Below are 23,040 nucleotides of genomic sequence, written 5' to 3'. Positions count from 1 at the left end.
CCAGAATGGAACAGAGCCTTCATTAGTATCGTTAACACTGACTCTGTTTGACCAGAATGGAACAGAGCCTTCATTAGCATTGTTAACACTGACTCTGTTTGACCAGAATGGAACAGAGCCTTCATTAGCATCGTTAACACTGCCTCTGTTTGACCAGAATGGAACAGAGCCTTCATTAGCATCGTTAACACTGACTCTGTTTGACCAGAATGGAACAGAGCCTTCATTAGCATCGTTAACACTGACTCTGTTTGACCAGAATGGAACAGAGCCTTCATTAGCATCATTAACACTGACTCTGTTTGAACAGAATGGAACAGAGCCTTCATTAGCATCATTAACACTGACTCTGTTTGACCAGAATGGAACAGAGCCTTCATTAGCATCATTAACACTGACTCTGTTTGACCAGAATGGAACAGAGCCTTCATTAGCATCATTAACACTGACTCTGTTTGACCAGAATGGAACAGAGCCTTCATTAGCATCATTAACACTGACTCTGTTTGACCAGAATGGAACCGAGCCTTCATTAGCATCATTAACACTGACTCTGTTTGACCAGAATTTAACAGAGCCTTTATTAGCATCATTAACACTGACTCTGTTTGACCAGAATGGAACAGAGCCTTCATTAGCATAATTAACACTGACTCTGTTTGACCAGAATGGAACAGAGCCTTCATTAGTATCATAAACACTGACTCTGTTTGACCAGAATGGAACAGAGCCTTCATTAGCATCATTAACAATGACTCTGTTTGACCAGAATGGAACAGAGCCTTCATTAGCATCATTAACACTGACTCTGTTTGACCAGAATGGAACAGAGCCTTCATTAGCAAACAGAGCCTTCATTAGCATCATTAACACTGACTCTGTTTGACCAGAATGGAACAGAGCCTTCATTAGCATCATTAACACTGGCTCTGTTTGACCAGAATGGAACAGAGCCTTCATTAGCATCATTAACACTGACTCTGTTTGACCAGAAATGGAACAGAGCCTTCATTAGCATAATTAACACTGACTCTGTTTGACCAGAATGGAACAGAGCCTTCATTAGTATCATTAACACTGACTCTGTTTGACCAGAATGGAACAGAGCCTTCATTAGCATCATTAACAATGACTCTGTTTGACCAGAATGGAACAGAGCCTTCATTAGCATCATTAACACTGACTCTGTTTGACCAGAATGGAACAGAGCCTTCATTAGCAAACAGAGCCTTCATTAGCATCATTAACACTGCCTCTGTTTGACCAGAATGGAACAGAGCCTTCATTAGCATCATTAACACTGACTCTGTTTGACCAGAATGGAACAGAGCCTTCATTAGTATAATTAACACTGACTCTGTTTGACCAGAATGGAACAGAGCCTTCATTAGTATCATTAACACTGACTCTGTTTGACCAGAATGGAACAGAGCCTTCATTAGCATCATTAACAATGACTCTGTTTGACCAGAATGGAACAGAGCCTTCATTAGCATCATTAACACTGACTCTGTTTGACCAGAAAGGAACAGAGCCTTCATTAGCAAACAGAGCCTTCATTAGCATCATTAACACTGACTCTGTTTGACCAGAATGGAACAGAGCCTTCATTAGCATCGTTAACACTGACTCTGTTTGACCAGAATGGAACAGAGCCTTCATTAGCATAGTTATCACTGACTCTGTTTGACCAGAATGGAACAGAGCCTTCATTAGTATCATTAACACTGACTCTGTTTGACCAGAATGGAACAGAGGCCTTCATTAGCATCATTAACACTGACTCTGTTTGACCAGAATGGAACAGAGCCTTCATTAGCATCATTAACACTGACTCTGTTTGACCAGAAAGGAACAGAGCCTTCATTAGCAAACAGAGCCTTCATTAGCATCATTAACACTGACTCTGTTTGACCAGAATGGAACAGAGCCTTCATTAGCATCGTTAACACTGACTCTGTTTGACCAGAATGGAACAGAGCCTTCATTAGCATAGTTATCACTGACTCTGTTTGACCAGAATGGAACAGAGCCTTCATTAGTATCATTAACACTGACTCTGTTTGACCAGAATGGAACAGAGCCTTCATTAGCATCATTAACACTGACTCTGTTTGACCAGAATGGAACAGAGCCTTCATTAGCATCATTAACACTGACTCTGTTTGACCAGAATGGAACAGAGCCTTCATTAGTATCATTAACACTGACTCTGTTTGACCAGAATGGAACAGAGCCTTCATTAGCATCATTGACACTGACTCTGTTTGACCAGAATGGAACAGAGCCTTCATTAGCGTCATTAACACTGACTCTGTTTGACCAGAATGGAACAGAGCCTTCATTAGCATCATTAACACTGACTCTGTTTGACCAGAATGGAACAGAGCCTTCATTAGCATCATTAACACTGACTCTGTTTGACCAGAATGGAACAGAGCCTTCATTAGCATCATTAACAATGACTCTGTTTGACCAGAATGGAACAGAGCCTTCATTAGTATCATTAACACTGACTCTAGTCTGACTCTAGTCTGACTCTAGTCTACTGACTCTAGTCGGGTCTCGGGGGCAACAGCTTCTTACCGTTGAGGACCAGTGGGGGGCAGCGTTTCACCCTCATCTGGGTGTTGACTAGGTGGTTGCGTCCGGTCTTCTTGGAGCTCCTCTGGCGAGCGACCACCTTGGCTACGTTAGCCGTCTCACTGGTCACTGACGCTACGTACACCGTCTGGGCACACGCACGCACCCACACACACACGCACGCCCACACACGCACACGCACACACGCACGCACACACACGCACACACACACACACACACACACACACACACACACACACACACACACACACGTTAAGACAGGCTACGTACACCGTCTGGACATGAAGCAAGAAACACATGATTGCATTCCAACATTATTAACACAACGGATGCCGGGGAAGTCTTCAAATAAAGTTAATAAATAAGTTTGTTAAACTACAGAGGCTGCCTGTCGAAGGTACAGTGGGAGTTTGTTAAACTACAGAGGCTGCCTGTCGAAGGTACAGTGGAGTTTGTTAAACTACAGAGGCTGCCTGTCGAAGGTACAGTGGGAGTTTAATTCTGGGGGTCCTTGACATGAAATAGTTTGAGCACCACGGACACAGAAAACCGTCATGATTTAGAAGACATTTAGTGTCTCCTGCCTTCACCACTGTAGGCATGCTGGCCAATAGGGAGTCCAGCTGGGTGTGTATGTATATATTGTGTATATTAGGGGTGTAGTTCTTACCTCTCCAGAGCGCCCCCTCTCTGCCTTCACCACTGTAGGCATGCTGGCCAATAGGGAGTCCAGCTGGGTGTGTATGTATATATATGTGTATATTAGGGGTGTAGTTCTTACCTCTCCAGAGCGCCCCCTCTCTGCCTTCACCACTGTAGGCATGCTGGCCAATAGGGAGTCCAGCTGGCTGTGACCCAGCTGGCTGTGAGGGATGTTCTCCCCGGTAAGCTCCTTGTACTCGGCCTGCAGACGACCCAGGGACACTCCACCCTGCTGCCCCCTGTTGGCCTGGAGGACTGCCCCCAGCATGCGCTTCACCACCTCCACGTCAGCCATCTGAAGATGAACACGCAAAAAACACGCAAAAAAGCAAGAAATGATCACACAGTGATATTTCACAGAGAAGATCATTTGCCTGATGGTGTAGACAGACAGACAGACAGACAGACAGACAGACAGACAGACAGACAGACAGACAGACAGACAGACAGACAGACAGACAGACAGACAGACAGACAGACAGACAGACAGACAGACAGACAGACAGGTATATTCACGCTATACTTGGTTTTGCACACCGTTGTCACACGCTGATAATAACAGATCTACATGCTCACAATGCGCTGCAGCGCAGTGCGCTGTGAGCTTGTAGATCTGTTATTCTAGGCATGCAACCAAAGCTAAAAACTGCCATCTATTATCGTCTATAGAGGGCATTTAGTTCTTACTTACATAAACATATCAGATAACAGCCATATAATTCCCTCTGTCAAATACCACATACTGTATTGTAGAAATATAATTATACTGTGTTATTTTATGTAGTATTTTAATAATTGCACACATTTCAACAGTATTTACAGCGTTTGCATATAATTATGTTCACATTATTGTACTGTGCTGTGCTGTGCTGTGCTGTGCTGTGCTGTGCTGTACTGTACTGTACTGTACGGTGCTGTGCTGTGCTGTGCTGTGCTCTACTGTGCTGTGCTGTGCTGTGCTGTGCTGTGCTGTGCTCTGCTGTGCTGTGCTGTGCTGTGCTGTGCTGTGCTGTGCTGTGCTGTGCTGTGCTGTGCTGTGCTGTGCTGTGCTCTACTGTGCTGTGCTGTGCTGTGCTGCTGTGCTGTGCTCTACTGTGCTGTGCTGTGCTGTGCTGTACTCTACTGTGCTGTGCTGTGCTGTGCTGTGCTGTGCTGTGCTGTGCTGTGCTGTGCTGTACTCTACTGTGCTGTGCTGTGCTGTGCTGTGCTGTGGTGTACTCTACTGTGCTGTACTGTACTGTACTGTACTGTACTGTGCTGTGCTGTGCTGTGCTGTGCTGTGCTGTGCTGTACTCTACTGTGCTGTGCTGTGCTGTGCTGTGGTGTACTCTACTGTACTGTACTGTACTGTACTGTACTGTACTGTACTGTACTGTACTGTACTGTACTGTACTGTACTGTACTGTACTGTGCTGTGCTGTGCTGTGCTGTGCTGTGCTGTACACAGCATGCCTGCAGCATGCGGATGTAATCCAGTGCCAACAGTGCATGGGAACCTGATATTCACCTCATAGCTGCAGGTGGATTGGAATTATACCTGTGAGACTCACTGCTTGCTTGTCTGGCAGTCCCCCCCCCCCCCCCCCGCCCCCTTATTCTAAACACAGTTATACGTCTATGATTTCAACCTGGACAATATGTTGTATTTAAAGGATAATTCCATGCTAAAATGCTTTCTTATCTTTCTTACCTTTCTTTGTAGTTGTTACGTCCCCACCAAAGAGGTCCAACCGTCCAGGTGTTTTTTTTTTTCGTGCAAAAACTCCTTATTGGGTATTTTCCCTACCAAAAGCCCTCAATGAATTGCATTGCATTGAATGGGAATTGAATGGGGCTATGGGGTGTTATGCTAATTCGCTTATTTCCATTGAAATAAGTAGTAAAGTGTGCCGCTTGGGATATTATTTACATTATGAAGAGAGGATATATACAAAGAAATTATAATTCTGAGCGATGGAAATAAGCGAATTAGCATAACACCCCATAGCCCCATTCAATTCCCATTCAATTCAATGCAATTCATGTAGGGCTCATGGTAGGGGAATATAGCCAATAAGGAGCTTTTGCACAAAATAACACCTGGACCTCTTTGGTGTGGACGTAACAACCACAAAGAAAGGTAAGAAAGCCTTTAAGTATGGAATTCTCCTTTAAGTATTTTTATCATTTGAATAACTCACTGCCAAGCCATAAGATGTCATGGTCCTCATTTGAGCATTGTTCATGTTTGTCTTCGTCAGCAGAACATATTCTATCACAGTATAGAACATATTATCTGTTGTCACATTCTATCACAATATAGAACATAATTGTCACATTCTATCACAGTATAGTGTAGCATCACATCACATGTAATCACACACAACCTTTACCTTCTAAAGAAATGAAACATTTAATCACACACAACCTTTACCTTCTAAAGAAATGAAACATTTAATCACACACAACCTTTACCTTCTAAAGAAATGAAACATTTAATCACACACAACCTTTACCTTCTAAAGAAATGAAACATTTAATCACACACGACCTTTACCTTCTAAAGAAATGAAACATTTCATCACACACAACCTTTACCTTCTAAAGAAATGAAACATTTCATCACACACATTTAGGTTTCCCTTCTGAAGAAATGAAACATTTAATCACACACATTTAGGTTTCCCTTCTAAAGAAATGAAACATTTAATCACACACAACCTTTACCTTCTAAATAAATGAAACATTTAATCACACACAACCTTTACCTTCTAAAGAAATGAAACATTTAATCACACACAACCTTTACCTTCTAAAGCAATTAAACATTTAATCACACACATTTAGGTTTCCCTTCTAAAGAAATGAAACATTTAATCACACACAACCTTTACCTTCTAAAGAAATGAAACATTTAATCACACACAACCTTTACCTTCTAAAGAAATGAAACATTTAATCACACACAACCTTTACCTTCTAAAGAAATGAAACATTTAATCACACACAACCTTTACCTTCTAAAGCAATGAAACATTTAATCACACACATTTAGGTTTCCCTTCTGAAGAAATGAAAGAAAAAGTATGAACTTCAACTTCAACTCTTGTATAAGCACTACTTTGGTCAGCAGAGTGACAACCCAGGAGACTAGAATCTATATTCTATACTATAGTTTTTATTCATCAATCATATTCTTTATTCTATTTACATTGGTCAGCAGAGTGACAACCCAGGAGACTAGAATCTACCGGTATAGACTATAGAATGTCACTATAGTTTATAGAGACTAGAATCTACACTAGAATAGTTTTTGCACACTAAAGCTCTTTAAGGACAATTCAAATCCAGTCAACCATATCAGTCTACTTGTTGCACACCCCCCCCCCCCCCCCTCTCCCCCCCCTCTCTCTCTCTCTCTCTCTCCCTCTCCCTCTCCCTCTCTCTCTCTCTCTCTCTCTCTCTCTCTCTCTCTCTCTCTCTCTCTCTCTCTCTCTCTCTCTCTCTCTCTCTCTCTCTCTCTCTCTCTCTCTCTCTCTCTCTCTCATAATAGTAGTGACGTAATGCGTGCCACACCACTCCCTTCATGCGATCTCTATCCCGAATAGAGACTATCCCGTTCCGTGCTATGCCGTGCCAGTCTGAGTCTATACTGCCTCCATGTGATCATCTGATCCGTGCCGTGCCTGTCTAGTCTTGTCTAGTCTTCGGACTCAGAGAGAGTTTGAATAAAGTTGTCCTCCTTAATGCGGAATGTTAACAAATAAAAGACACTTTGTTTACTATGTTTAGTCACTTCAATAAAGCGACGCTCGTGGCTCCCATTAGGGCAGAATGGGAGAGACGTGCGTCTATTATGAAGTCAACCGTTTCAGTTCCGTACTGCTGTCAGCAGCGACGCGACGGAACGTTATCGCACACAGAGACACAGACACAGAGTCACAGACAGAGACACAGACACACAGACATACAGACACAGACACAGACACAGACACAGAGACACAGAGACAGAGACACAGAGACACAGACACAGAGACAGCCTATAACCCTAAAGTCAACAGGTTTCCGTACTGCAGCCCAGCGGGACATTATATCCCCCAGACTACAGGGACACAGAGACAGCCTCCCATGCAGACACAGACACACAAACAGCTAATCAAATAAGAAAGAAACTTCAACGATAGACAAATTAAAGACTTTAGAATCAAATTGAATAAAAAAATACGTGTTAAAGCTACCTTGGTACGGTTGTTTTGTCACTTCTTCTAGTAGCAGTAGCAGTATAAGAGCCAGAGCAGAGCCCCAGTAAGCTACAGGACCGTCCTGTCCTGTCCCAGTGACTCCGTCCTCAGTGACTCCTGTCCTGTCGCTGCTCCGTGTCGCCTGTCGCCTGCTGTCAGGCAAGCCGGCCGGTAGCGTCGATCGGTCCCGGTTTCTATTGATCGGTCCCGCGGTAGCCTGATCGGTCCCAGCCCAGTCTATAGACTCCCAGCCTTACTGTACTGTGGCCGGCCGGCGGTCCCATCCGCCTCTTCCTCATTGGTCCCTGGCTAATTATGAGGCGCAGGCGCTGCGACATTATGCACATAGTTATATAGGACTATATAGGAGTGGCTCTCTCTTTAAACTCTTTAAACTTTAAATTCACTATAGGCTATTGTGCTTTGTTGTTGACGCAAACTGCAGGATAATTAAGTGGGAACTAAAATAGAAATATCGGTAAAATGGTCTGAAGTCTAACCTATAATGTAAAGTATAAATTATTTGAACAAATGTATACCCCATAATGACAGGCTTAGGAGAAATATAGAAATATATAGCTATCTTAAATGTAAAAAGTTCAAGCACATTCAAAATCATGTACACAAACTATAGGATATGCCTACATTAGTTTACATTTCTTCAGACAATTTTTCAGACATTTTGAAATAAATGCAATATAAATGAAACCAAAGGGTCCATTTGGTTATATCTGTACCCTCTGAGCCTGGTATAAATGAAACCAAAGGGTCCATTTGGTTATATCTGTACCCTCTGAGCCTGGTATAAATTAAACCAAAGGGTCCATTTGGTTCTATCTGTACCCTCTGAGCCTGGTATAAATTAAACCAAAGGGTCCATTTGGTTCTATCTGTACCCTCTGAGCCTGGTATAAATTGAACCAAAGGGTCCATTTGGTTCTATCTGTACCCTCTGAGCCTGGTATAAATGAAACCAAAGGGTCCATTTGGTTCTATCTGTACCCTCTGAGCCTGGTATAAATGAAACCAAAGGGTCCATTTGGTTCTATCTGTACCCTCTGAGCCTGGTATAAATTGAACCAAAGGGTCCATTTGGTTCTATCTGTACCCTCTGAGCCTGGTATAAATGAAACCAAAGGGTCCATTTGGTTCTATCTGTACCCTCTGAGCCTGGTATAAATGAAACCAAAGGGTCCATTTGGTTATATCTGTACCCTCTGAGCCTGGTATAAATGAAACCAAATGGTCCATTTGGTTCTATCTGTACCCTCTGAGCCTGGTATAAATGAAACCAAAGGGTCCATTTGGTTCTATCTGTACCCTCTGAGCCTGGTATAAATGAAACCAAATGGTCCATTTGGTTCTATCTGTACCCTCTGAGCCTGGTATAAATTAAACCAAATGGTCCATTTGGTTCTATCTGTACCCTCTGAGCCTGGTATAAATGAAACCAAAGGGTCCATTTGGTTCTATCTGTACCCTCTGAGCCTGGTATAAATGAAACCAAATGGTCCATTTGGTTCTATCTGTACCCTCTGAGCCTGGTATAAATGAAACCAAAGGGTCCATTTGGTTCTATCTGTACCCTCTGAGCCTGGTATAAATTAAACCAAAGGGTCCATTTGGTTCTATCTGTACCCTCTGAGCCTGGTATAAATTAAACCAAATGGTCCATTTGGTTCTATCTGTACCCTCTGAGCCTGGTATAAATTAAACCAAAGGGTCCATTTGGTTCTATCTGTACCCTCTGAGCCTGGTATAAATTAAACCAAAGGGTCCATTTGGTTCTATCTGTACCCTCTGAGCCTGGTATAAATGAAACCAAAGGGTCCATTTGGTTCTATCTGTACCCTCTGAGCCTGGTATAAGGCCTTGTAAGGACCCTGGTGGTCCCCGGACCCCCGCATTGAGGTGCGGTGTCAAACACTGTGTTTCAAAGTTGGCCACTAGAGGTCACTATAGACCCAGTCAAAAGATGATTAGCCTGGTTTAAGTATAGCCTACTTTTCATATTAGGCTCCATCAGGGACAAATTAGCCATGGGTCAGTGGGGCCGTGGCCCAGGGGCCCTTGACTCTCAGGGGCCCTTCAGGGAAATTGGATTGTAAGGTACTAGGTTTGACGCCCTGAAAAGGGCTCCTGGGGCCCTTCATTGGCCATTGATTTTGTGAAATTTAGGTCAAAAAGATGATAAAAACACGGAAAAACAGTAACACCAACATTTTGCGCGCACGCGCGCTATGGGGGCCCTGTAAAGATTACCGGCCCAGGGGCCCTCGGGGGGTTAATCCGTCCCTGGGCTCCATATATATATATATATATATATGTATATATATATATATATATAATATTAAATTAAAATATAAAATATAAAAGGTAAAAGACAAAGCATATGTTATTTAGTTATAGTTAGTTATAGTTAGCATAGACAGACACTTAACAAGTCCCAATATGTATTTATGAACAGTTCAGTGTGTTCAGCATGTGAACCTTTGTGTATAAAATAAGTAGTTGTGTTAATGTATATATTGTTGAATGTGTTGCGTCTGCATTTCTGTCATGAGTTATACTAGTTTTATTATGTTATTATGTTATTATGTTATTATGTTATTACATAAGGGCGACTGTGGCTCAGGAGGTTTTTTTGATTGATTGAAATATTTATTAACAGTTTGTAGAATTTACAGTACATTTTAAGCACAAACTCAATACAAAGACTGTCAACTGTGAGTGGACGACCCAATTAAGCATTACACTTGTTTACAACAGGGTCCACATTGTTCAATTCATCAAAACATTTAAAGACATACAAACATTTAGAGACATACAAATAGACATTTCTATGTAGCTAAAGAACAGAACAGGAATTCATCATATGGGAAGCAAAAAAGGGAAAAGATACAATATACAGTGAGGGATATTTTGCAGCCATCCGTAGGTGCCCTTTGAGAGCGGTTTTGAAGGAGTCAAGGGATTCACATGTCTTAATGACTGTTGGTAGGGCGTTCCACATTTTGGTGGCATAGGAGCGAAAATAATTTAGTCCCTTGTTTGTGCCGAATCTGGGTTGTACATGGTTTGTTGCACTCCCTCTGGTGTTGTGGGTGTGGACTTCGTTTACATTAAGGAAGTATTTAGACAGGTACATGGGTATCTTGGTGGTGTATCGAATCTTGTGGACCAGACCCATTGCAAGATGCTGTACTCTGTCGTCGACCCTAAGCCATCCCAGCCTGTCAAAGTGGGCAGGGGTGAGGTGGGTTCGGGGGGTGAGGCCAAGTAGGAGCCTGACCAGTTTGTTTTGGGAGGTCTGGAGCCTTGTTTTAAGGGCCTTTGAGGTGCTGTGGTACCAAGAGGTGGATGCATAGTCAAAGAAACCTTGTACGAGGGCTCCTGTTAAGGTCTTCAAGGTGTTTTTGCTGACCAGTGAGGAGATCCTGTAAAGGAATCTTGTTCTTTGATTGACTTTTTTGATTACGTTGGTGGCCATTTTATCACCGGAAAGATTGGCCTCCAGGATGGAACCTAGGTAGGTAATTTGATCTTTTCGTGTGATAATATTGTCACCCACTCTAACCAAGAAGCCATCTGCCTTGCTGAGTTTACTATTTGATCCGAAGAGGATGGATTCAGTTTTTCCCAGGTGTAAGGATAGTTTGTTATCAGCGAGCCAGGTGCAGATTCTACTGAGTTCAGAGCTGAGGGTCTTTTCAACCTGCAGTTTGTTCCTGTCCGAGACCAGCAGTGCTGAGTCATCTGCGAACAGGAACAAGTTGCAGTCACAAGCTGAAGTCATGTCGTTAACATAAATTAGGAACAGTAGAGCAGGTCGTCCAATGATTGAAATATTTATTAACAGTTTGCAGAATTACAGTACATTTCAAGCACAAACTCAATACAAAGACTGTTAACTGTGAGTGGACGACCCAATTAAGCATTGCACTTGTTTACAACAGGGTCCACCTTGTTCAATTCATCAAAACATTTAGAGACGTACAAATAGACACTTCTATATAGACAAAGAACAGAAAAGGAATTCACCATAAAGGAGGTAAAAAGGGAAAATAAACATATAGGCTACAGTGAGGGGAAAAGGGGTGGGCGGTACTAAGATATATACTTCAGGAGTTTAGGCTATATACTTTGATCTGTAATATACTTTCCCAACAGAGATTTTGACACTTGCTTTGGGCAACGGAACGGCACCAAATAAGCCTAGCTGCTCATAGTTCCACCACGGACCCAAATAAAGGGAGCACCGCGCCGGACCGGAAGTTTAGCGGAACACGGAAGTTCTTCGTTGAACTCCGTTGTTATTGTCCTCAGTGTGAGGTTTAAGTTTAATCTGAGACTTTAAAGATTAAACTTTACTTTAATTAAGCTTCCAGATCAACCAGGAAGGATTCGTACTCTGCTACAAACTGCACTCTGTCTGTCGGTAAGATTAAGAACAATGTTACTGTTATTTAAACACTGAAACAACTCGTCTCAGATATAAAATCTGCTATAATGTGTTATCATTTAGCAGCAGTTATATTATCCTGCTCATTAACATTCAGGACGGGAAGCGCTTCAGTGTTTTATTAAGCATCATGTTATACTTTAGCTATGGAAAAATAGCAGAGCTACAATTAAGCTCCGAGTGCCGCGCTGTGAGCTTGTATCTCTGCTATTTTTGACAAATCTTGAAAATGTGGCGCAAATCTTTCAGAGGGAACGTTTTTAACTCAAATCTTTGCTTCTGGGGGTTTTTGATTGATTGATTGATTGAAATATTTATTAACAGTTTGCAGAATTACAGTACATTTTAAGCACAAACTCAATACAAAGACTGTTAACTGTGAGTGGACTACCCAATTAAGCATTACACTTGTTTACAAGAGGGTCCACCATGTTCAATTCATCAAAACATTTAGAGACATACAAATAGACACTTCTATGTAGTTAAAGAACAGAACAGGAATTCATCATAAAGGAAGCAAAAAGGGAAAAGATACATATACAGTGAGGGAGGGGGGGGGGGGGGGGATTCCCGCGAACAACATATATAGTTTCAGATGGGGGGTCCTTGGAACAACATAGTTTCAGATGGGGGGTCCCTGGAACAACATAGTTTCAGATGGGGGGGTCCCTGGAACAAAACAGTAAAAGTAAAAGTTTAAGTAGCAATTTTAGTAAAATACAAGTGTATATAGTGGAGTCTTTTAACTTGGCTCAAGGTTATACATTGGACATGGTTTAATACAGGGCTGGGCAACTTTGACGATGGCGAGGGCCAATATATTTCCACACTCACACTTTGCTATTTGTCATAGCAAAAATAGCCGATCTACAAGCTCAAAACGTGTCGCAATGCGACACGTTTTGTCAATCACGGGTAGTGATTGACAGGAAAGGGGGAATCTACAGGCTAAAATAATGTGTTTTTCCATGCCTTCTCAGGATGCTGATTACACAGACACAAAAACTCCTGGAAAGAAATACTGGAGTGGAGTTTTTCTGTTCAAACTTTTTAGACACGTTTGAAGGACCATGGCCAAGACTTTTAATGTTTTTAAATTTATGTTATAAATAATGTCATAATACCTTTAAACAACATGTAGGCTACAGCCTCCCTCAGCTCCCAGGCTCCCAGCCTTTACTTTGGCTGGCGGCTGCCGTAAGTGCCGTGCCCGGCCGGTGCCCGATGCTGCTGAGTGCGGGGACTGTGGGAGCATACATTATAACGGAGGAGGTGATTTCCACCCGGCCGCTGTTACTACTTTGCTGGGCCAAATTGATTCACATGTTGCTCACACTTTACAGGTTAATTGGGCTAAATCGTCCCGAGAAATCGCCTAATAAAAATATTCGGCGATTGGATTCGTATATTCGCGATTGACGATGTATTCGTATCGTCACCCAACCCTATTGTGGGCTGAGCTGTTACATTGTGAGACTATAGGTTCTATACACAGCAGCATTCTACTCTCCATAGACTCCTCAATGTGAGACTGTAGCTTCACAGCAGTCATTCCACTGAGCTCTACAGACCAGCGCTCCTCAGAAACCATAAAGTCCTGTGTCTTTAGTCCTGCCACCAAGTTAAGACAAGTTATATAAGTTTTAAGACTAAGAAAAGACTGAATGTACACACTGTCATACAGTTTGGACAAGAATAAATAAGTTTCATGGCGAGGCTTCCCTTTTGAAGCATCCTTTGTTACATAGATGTGATGCATCTTTAAGATCCTCCCTGTTTTGGGGGTAATTATTTTCTCTTCTCTCAGAAGCAGAGATTGGTGTCGAGAAAAGAGAGTAATACCTGACTTATAGTTTAGCTAAACTGAATTGTATTTTAGGAAGTAGTTTTATCTGAACTGAATTGACTTGTATTTTAGGAAGTAGTTTTATCTGAACTGAATTTGCCACAATGGCATTAAACAGAAGACATTCCTACACCCCTCGGGTGAGTAGACTGGACAATACAATAATATTTCATTTCATTATGCTATTTATTATTATTATTATTATTATTTGGATGCCAGTGTTTAAAAGTGAATTGATATTCACAACAGACTTACCAAGGCTTTGGAACTCTGATGAAGAGAGAAGATGTCATGAATCTTCAGCTAACCCTAAACAATGTTTTAGAAATACAAAACAAAACAAATGGAATGTAATGTCCTTCCTTTCCATTTATCATTCTAGAATAGACGAGCTTTCCCTGCTTTTCCAAGAGGTCAATTTCACATGCTACCTGCATAATTGGCACCGTTTGAATTCAGCTTGAAGAAGTATTGCCAATAAAGTCTTAAGTCCTGTATTATTGCTTCTATCGGGGAGTGGGAAGTAGCTTTATTTTGGACTAACGGCATGTCTAATGTGTCTGTGTGAAATGTCCCATGTAGCCTCTGGCCCACAGCACAGCCATGTAGCCGTGGCTGCTTGAGGGAAGTTCAGTAGTCATGCTCCACGCAGACCTCAATGAGCTGCTCTGTTTGAGACAGCTTGTTTATTAACCCATTCTGACCTGAGATCAGATTCTAAAAATGTCTTCTACATCTATGTCAGTCGATTTGTTCAAAAATAGCAGACCTACAAGCTCGTAGTGGCGCGCTATGAGCTTGTAGATCTACACAACTGCAGGCCAAGAGGCAGAAACTAAATTACACTTCATGTCAGATTACACAACATACTAATACATCCAGGAAACTAATACAATATATACAACACGTCTCCAAAAAGGGTTGATAAAGACGAATAAAGGCACATTTTCTGATAATTATGATGTTTCTGGATTAATTAATTTAATTTAATATTAATATTGTGTACAATCTCTTCAGGAGTAGATAATGGGAAGTTAACTCGTTCAACCAATGAGGGAGCATTTACACTTTTTCCACTTTTGACAAATTATGCATTTTTTCATGTCTTAATGTGAGTCCCTGTATGTCTCTCTACCCCTCTCTCTCTCTCTCCTCAGCTGATCAGTTCTGTGTGTATTGATAGTCTCTCTACCCCTCTCTCTCTCCCTCCTCAGCTGATCAGCCCTGTGGTCCACAAGATGAGTGGGGACGGCGGTAAGCCTGCAAAGGTAAGCTGCTGATTGAGTGATTTTATGCAGTGATGGTCTTTTAGAAATGAGTCCCAGGATGCAGGGATGGTCTTTTAGAAATGAGTCCCAGGATGCAGGGATGGTCTTTTAGAAATGAGTCCCAGGATGCAGGGATGGCCTTTTAGAAATGAGTCCCAGGATGCAGGGATGGTCTTTTAGAAATGAGTCCCAGGATGCAGGGATGGCCTTTTAGAAATGAGTCCCAGGATGCAGGGATGGCCTTTTAGAAATGAGTCCCAGGATGCAGGGATGGTCTTTTAGAAATGAGTCCCAGGATGCAGGGATGGTCTTTTAGAAATGAGTCCCAGGATGCAGGGATGGTCTTTTAGAAATGAGTCCCAGGGACATTTTATGAGTCCCACTTCAACGACGTTAGGAGTCATATTATTTTGCCATTTTTTACAAATTGCAGCATTTAACTCCCATTTCATTTTATATGGTCATAATGTGGTTATATTCATGTAGAAAACGGAAGAAGAAATGATTATTATAACTAAAGCTAGCAAAATAAACTAGAATACAAAACAGTACAGTAGTAGGAGGTCGTTGTTTTATTGCTTCCCTTAAAGGACCACTTCGCCACTATTATATGGCCTTTGTCATGCTTTAGTATGATATCCGTTCATGAAAACAAAAAAAATATTTACATTTGATGAAACCGCTGCGGAGAACAAGTCATGTAATGAGCCGAGGCACGGTAATATCATTTCCTACAATACGCACAGTGCATTGCGCGACAGATAGACAGACAGGCAGTGAGGCAGCCCCCAGGAAGCTGAAAGTTTCTCGTTTTTTGTTGTTGAAAGCGATAGAAGCAATAATAATAGCTAATATTTAGCGGTAGTAATAGTAACAGCAGTAGTGGTGGTATAGTAGTTAGTAGTCTCTGGTAGTAAGTAAGTAGCGTGATAGTAGTGATTTCGAACGTGCGCAGCGTCGGACTGGCTTATTTAGAACTCGTTATGAAGTACAGATGCAATCCCAGCTGTACTCGATCGAACCACTTTGGGTGTGCAGTGAACATTTCACCAACGCAGATATCTTCCAGTTCGACCGCAATCTAATGGAAGAATTGACGCGGAACATCATCATCATCGAAGCAGAAGTTGCAGAACAGAGGTATGTCGTAGTAAACTAAAGCTACAATGCTGTGTACAGAATGAATGGCGATTGCATTACAGGAGGAGACCACATGCATTTCCTTTCAAAATACATGGTTGTTGTTACACGTGGTTGTTGTGACGTCTATAAATTAATTTGACATACCGAGTGTCTGATGCTTACAGCTAAAGACCTTTTTTGCAACTGGAACACCCAACACATAAACGCCACCATTTTTCCTAGCTCTGGTCCATAGCCTCAGAGTAAGCCTATGGACCAGAGTTACATTTTTCCATATCAAGCTGCAAACTAAAAAACCAAACATAAAAGCATTTAAAACCGGGAAAGCATCTGTATTTGCATTGGCTATTCAAAAATAGCAGATATACTGCAAGCTCAGTGCGTCACATGGTGGAGTTGGTGCCGTGCTGCGAGCTTGTACATTTGCTATTTTTATTTATTTTTGCTAAAATGAAAAACCTTATTGTTACCATATTGTCTCATGATTGGTCAGAGGCCCATAATTGCATAATACTTTATTTGATGCAGGAGCTGATGGCTGGTGGCTGTCGGTGGCTGTCTTCGACTCAAGAGATGAAGAAGTGGCTTTCAAGGAACTCCCAAGTATACAGTATATTATATAGATACAATTTACTTTGTATGTTGCCATTGAACACAATCTGGATTGATAAGTCAATGTGATCTCATTTTCAAATATTAGACATGTACTACTCCTAAGCCTTTACCAATATTGTTGTGCTTTTACTGAAGTACATTTTTAATTCTGGACTTTTGCTTGTAACAGAGTATTTCTATATAGCAATATTGATCCTTTTTCTTCTGGGATTCTTGCACTGTCCGATTTTTGTAATCTGAGTAGGACAAACTTTGCCTGTGTGGCCTTGTTTTTTAAACCCTATGTTACAGTACAATAAAACACATTCACTGACAAAGTCACACTTATTTCCATTGTGGTCTTGTTTGTATAAACCGACATGTGAATGATTTGTATCATGGTGGCCTTGGATGCAATATCATGACAGTTTGAGCCTCAGAGTATTAGGAATTGGTCAAAATGTATAAATACCATACATACGCCTACATGAGATAAAATAAAAACAAACTTGACAAAAATAAAAACAAACTTGACATCAAATCAACTATCTTTTAATAGTACTGATTTACATAAATCTACAGATATATATAAAAACAGGGGTCTATGGTTGAACTGGAAACTAGAAACTAGTCATAGGTCACTGAGACAGGTGGTTTTTCATGCTTTCTTCATGATGACACATCGCTGGAGCTGCTTCTGGCCAGGACAGGAGACAGGACAGGACAGGAGCAGACGCACATGCTGTGGTGAGAGAAGATGTAGAGTCAGTAATGGTGAAAGCACTCAAGGATTACTGGAATGGACGACTGAGTGTGTAGGCTATGTACAGTATGTTTCATGTGATACAATACTGACCAAATTAGTAGGTAGGCTACTGAGTATCACATATCAATCATAATAATAAGCAGACTTGGCAACCTGACTGTATAAAGTAACAGTACAGTAAAGAACTTGGGGGTCATTATTCTGAATTGAATTTTAATTCACACAATCATGTTACCAATACCAAGATTGCCTTTTTTCACCTTTTAGAAATATTGTATGATGCATCTAGATGATTTTTCTGGCCTTGATTACTGTAATGCACTTTATTCTGGACTGCCAAAGAAAACAACTGAGTATGTATGTATGGCTCACCATCAGTCCATCAAAGAGGTCTTCAGCTTCATCAGCATTCTGTACCCATCTGGGCTGACCTAGTGAAGTGAATGGACACAGGTATAACACTTGAATGTTTACATTGCTAGTCCTGAAACATACGAACGCTCAGAATGAGTGTAGGGAGAGGGCACATGTGGGGCTAAACTCTAGAGCGTCATGTGAGCCATGCCCATGGCTAACTAATACATTGCTTCAGATGGCATGCCATACAGTTTATTATTGAATGGTTGAATGAACACAGAAAAGGTGTAAACTGAAGCCGTTCCTAGCCTCTGACACTTATGTAAACAATACGGTGTGGCGACACGCACAACACATAAGCTGTAAATACATTGAACACTTACTTCAATCTGAATGTCCCTCTTGGTCCATCGGGCAACTTCCAGTTTAGTTGAGGCATTCTGAACGCATGTTCCCACTTCCCAGTAAAACAGTCAACACTATCTGGGCTTTTTCTGGGCAGAAAAGTTTGTGTGTGACGTACTGGTCCAGGGAAAGCTTATAGCTACTAGCTAGGTCGCTCCAGCAGGCATCAATCCACACATCCACAAATTGTCCCCGTCAATGCATTCCTTCCTCCGTATATTTCTGGTTCATAATATAACGACCCTAACGCAGATTCTGCCAATATGTATTTAAAATTATCTCGTCCAAAAACTCCCATGGAGTAGCCATACTGACTCTTTGTTTTCGTTTGTTGTGGCGTGGGGTAGCCATATACTGACTAGTTGTTGTTGTTGTGTAGACGAGGATGTCCTTCGCGGCTAGGCTAGCTACGGCAAGCCTACCTGTCCACAGCTCCCTTGTAGTTTCTGATAGCCTACCGAGGGTCTACCACCTACGTCACTTTGGGACAAATACGTAGGTGGTAGACAGCTTTGAAAGTGCGCCCACGGAGCTACAGACCACCAATGATAATATACCGGGGTGTTTTAGCATATATGCTAATGATAAAAAACACACAGATAAAGTTTAATAGTGGCGAAGTGGTCCTTTAACTATAAACTTGGGATGCAGTTTACTGTAGACTAAATCTACAGTTGCTTTAGTCGACTAAAATGTATTTTGGCCGTCGTGATGACTGTTTTTACACTTGCTGAAAATAGCTGATGTACAAGCCCACAACGTGTTGCAGTGCGACGCGCTGTGAGCTTGTAGATCTGCTATCTCCGGTCATCATTATTTTAGCTTAAAAGGTTAAGGTTGATTACATTTCTTTTTATTTAAAGGCGAACATTGGTTCAGCACAGTGCTTCTTAAATAAATAATCACAGCTTTAAACTAGAACTGCACTCTGTCGAGTGCATACTTGCTTGTTGCACACTAGTAGGCCATAAATGGCCAACTAGTGCGCAAGCAGAGCGCGCAAGTACTTTCGACCGCTGTAAACTGTCAAATCTCAGTATATCTGTGAAGAAATGTTTGAAATGTATAATTATTAGGTGTAACTATTTGCTACCTACCTACTTTATGCATATAAACACCTAGTATTATTAAGTATGGTTCAAGTTTCTATCTATATAAGAAATACAGTTTTATCGATGTAGATATATTCTAGATCCCTTTTTAGTTTTTCAAAGAAAAATAAATCATTGATATGTGATGAAAAAAAGGTATATAAACTGAATTAAAATATAATATACAGTATAATTATTTTATTATTTATTGTAAATTTTAATTGTTTTAAATGTATTTCATCTTGGATTATAGTGATATTAATACTAAATCATGATCAGAGTAATATGTGTCTCTAACTTCAATTTCTGTAATAATACTTTCACATTTGTTAAAATATACATGATCTACAATACTTCCGTAATCTGTAGTTGGATTTGTATTTAATTGTTTAAAGCCTAATCTTGACATGAAGGTCTTTATACCTCTATCTTTCTCAGTATAATGGTCTTGACAGCCGTGACAGCCAACCCGCCATTTGATGCGTATACATAAATGACCATATGTCTTACGTCATCATTGAGAGCTAGTCATACATATACACACCACGTACTCTGGTCCCAGCAGATCAGGCACAATTTGCTATTTTATTTTACTGATTATGTATATAGTATACATATGACTAGCTCTAAATGATGACGTAAGACATATGGTCATTTATGTGATCTGGTCCCAGCAAACCAGGCACAGATTTGCTGATTTATTGGCATACGCATAAAATGGCGGGTGGCTGTCGCGATGAACGAAGACCGGGCGAAATTATTACTTGCGCGCTCTGCTTGCGCAAGTAATGTAGGCTAAACTGGCATATGGCATTGTGGGGGTGCAGGACTGAGGACTCTGGAGATAAGTCAAGTGTAAAAAGCATTTTGTACAATTGTGTGCTTATGAACATTTACCACGTTATGTCCGCATTGATAAAGAAATTAATGATTATTAAGCGAGCGACGCGTGGTGTACACTACAGTGAGCGCGCTTTGGTGCTTGGCTACTAGCGTTTGGCTAGCGATATAGGGACGATTTACTCTGTCAGCTAACGTAGCAGACGATAGCTTGGTAAATGGTGGAGGAGTCCTGCAGTCTGTGGTGTCGTTTCGTGAGTTTATATCCATGCAGACGAGTCATGTTGGTCTTAACACACGGGCTCTGTCTGTGTGAATAATCCTGAACTGAGTGTCAGTGAGAGCTTGTCAGTGCGTGCATGGAGCGGAGGAGGAGGGAGGAGGCAAAAGAAATAGAATCAAACCACTTGGCAAATGGCAACTACAATACAGACAATACAAGTCTGCGCAAGACGTTTGGGGAAGGTTACCGTAATGACTGGAAAATTGCGCAGAGGAAAAACCGTAAAATGAACTGCTGTGGGCGCCGGTCAGAGTACAGTAGTGCATCCCATGGACGCCGAGGTTGATGGTGTAATGCGTCCCAAAACTATAAAGTGCGTTTTGGGACGCAAAACGCACCGGATTTACGTCACTGCCTATAGGTGGGCTCTACGGTAGAGGTGATATTAAGTTGTCTCTCTCCCCTATAGGTGGGCTCTACGGTGGAGGTCATATTAACTTGTAGGCTCTACGGTGGAGGTGATATTAACTGGTCTCTCTCCCCTGTAGGTGGGCTCTACGGTGGAGGTGATATTAACTTGTAGGCTCTACGGTGGAGGTGATATTAACTGGTCTCTCTCCCCTGTAGGTGGGCTCTACGGTGGAGGTGATAGGGAAGGGTCACCGCGGTACCGTAGCATTCGTCGGCGCCACCCTGTTCGCCACGGGGAAGTGGGTCGGCGTGATCCTGGACGGTCCAGAGGGCAAGAACGACGGCACGGTCCAGGGGAAGAAATACTTCAGCTGCCCCGAGAACCACGGGATCTTCGTCCGCCAGAGCCAGGTAACCATGACAACCATACACCAGAGCCAGGTAACCATGACAACCACACACCAGAGCCAGGTAACCATGACAACCATACACCAGAGCCAGGTAACCATAATAACCACACACCAGAGCCAGGTAACCATGACAGCCACACACGGATTAAAGATCTCAGTCGCCACAACTGGTTTCACTCATTGGGGATTCCACAGCAGTCACTATGTCGTCATGTTTCTTTGAAAAGGTCTCTACCCCTAGATAATATTTCAACATGAAAGCAGTTCCCAAGTGGTAGCTTAGTTGCAGTTATCAGCCTTCAAAGACACCAACTATAGATTCACAGAATGAACAGTTTTTTGAATAAACATGTCATACAGAGGGAAAAATGAAGAATTGTCTGTCTTTCACTCACTTTAACCAATGAACATCATCATAATCGTCACTTTCATATCAATATCAATTTTTCAATCTTCATCATCTTTATCATTCATCATCATTATCATCACATAATCATTCAGTTTCACTTCAGGTTTGTAGCTTGCACATTTCTGTGCACTTTAATTTATTGGCAAGGCAGGAGCAACCTGAAAGCTTGCAGGTCCGTACACACTTGCAGGCCGATATTCATATATGTGAGACGGCCATATATGGATCGTGTCACAAGGCGTGACGGAGTGATGGCCATATATGGTGGTTTGATGTGTCACGGGGCGTGAGGGACTGACGACCATATATGATGCTGTGATGTCACGAGGAGAAACAAAACACATTCCACATAATCTTTGGCCTTTGTGTTGGCAGGCGAAAAACATTCAGTGGTAGCATTCTGGTTGGACAGCATTTTAAAACATTCAGTGGTAACATTCTGGTTGGATCAACATAACCAAAGTCATATAGTCCTCTTTTGGTTGGACTGCATTTTGAGTATATGACCTTGCTCTCTCCTCCGAATTATATTATATTATATTATTATTATTACTTATCTTAGCATCACTCAGCTCCATATATGAGCAAAAAGTGGCCATGCCCATACATGGGCATTTGCTGATAACATCAGAGATCTCCATATTTGGGCATAAAGGGACAAGGCCTGGCAGATACAGAGATCTCCATATTTGGGCATATCGTCATGCCCATATGATGTCATTGATTTTAACAACAGAAAGACAAAATGTTTTAATCCTGGCACGTTTAGGTTTATTCACCACTCTTAACATTAATAATATCTTATATATATATATATATATATATATATAAAAAAATTATAAATCTCATGGACCCCCATTTTGTTATTACAACTAATGGATACAAATAAATCCAGCGAGAAAATACCAATTAATAGATACAAAATAATTATATCTATTTTTTAATGATAATTTAGAAATAACCCAGCCGGAGAACAAATACCGTGCTGTCTTTACCTTTAAAAATGAGTGAGTAGCCCTTTAAATTTGAAATGATAGTCACTGTACCATAAAAAGTAAAAAGACCTTAAAAAATTATTTGGAGGCAGATGAAATAAAGTTCTGAGAAAAGTTTCAGGTTTTAAGGTTTTTTTAGAAGGTATAAAGTCAATTTACATAGAGAATGTGCTACATGGTTCAGATGATAGTATTTACATTCATAATAATTCAAGTAATATTACAATTCATAATAGTTCGCCGTATAAGTATTCAAATTCCAAAATGGATCTGAACCGAACCGTAGGTCACAGG

At 41.4% G+C, this 23,040-nt stretch overlaps 2 protein-coding genes across 4 annotated transcripts in view; one reads left to right on the top strand and one right to left on the bottom strand.

Annotated features, from left to right (window-relative positions):
• Positions 1–7,722, bottom strand: part of tdrd7b (tudor domain containing 7 b) — a 37,982-nt gene extending 30,260 nt beyond the window's left edge. For both annotated transcript variants that reach the window (XM_083770613.1, XM_083770614.1), the window contains exons 1-3: positions 7,524–7,722; positions 3,386–3,601; positions 2,587–2,731 (exon numbers count right to left, since the gene is read on the bottom strand). In XM_083770613.1, coding sequence (XP_083626739.1) covers positions 2,587–2,731; positions 3,386–3,601 — 361 coding nt within the window. In that variant the 5' untranslated portion in view covers positions 7,524–7,722. The remainder of the gene's footprint in view (positions 1–2,586; positions 2,732–3,385; positions 3,602–7,523) is intronic.
• A 4,099-nt stretch (positions 7,723–11,821) lies between these two features.
• Positions 11,822–23,040, top strand: part of LOC310863623 (dynactin subunit 1-like) — a 53,074-nt gene continuing 41,855 nt past the window's right edge. For both annotated transcript variants that reach the window (XM_083772093.1, XM_083772092.1), the window contains exons 1-3: positions 11,822–11,964; positions 15,049–15,102; positions 21,149–21,343. In XM_083772093.1, coding sequence (XP_083628219.1) covers positions 15,073–15,102; positions 21,149–21,343 — 225 coding nt within the window. In that variant the 5' untranslated portion in view covers positions 11,822–11,964; positions 15,049–15,072. The remainder of the gene's footprint in view (positions 11,965–15,048; positions 15,103–21,148; positions 21,344–23,040) is intronic.

Source organism: Protomyctophum parallelum (assembly GCF_964188405.1).
Source record: "Protomyctophum parallelum genome assembly, chromosome: 8".
NCBI classification, from domain to species: Eukaryota; Metazoa; Chordata; class Actinopteri; order Myctophiformes; family Myctophidae; genus Protomyctophum; species Protomyctophum parallelum.
Note: the sequence above shows the minus strand (reverse complement) of the source record. Positions and strands in the feature narration are given on the sequence as shown.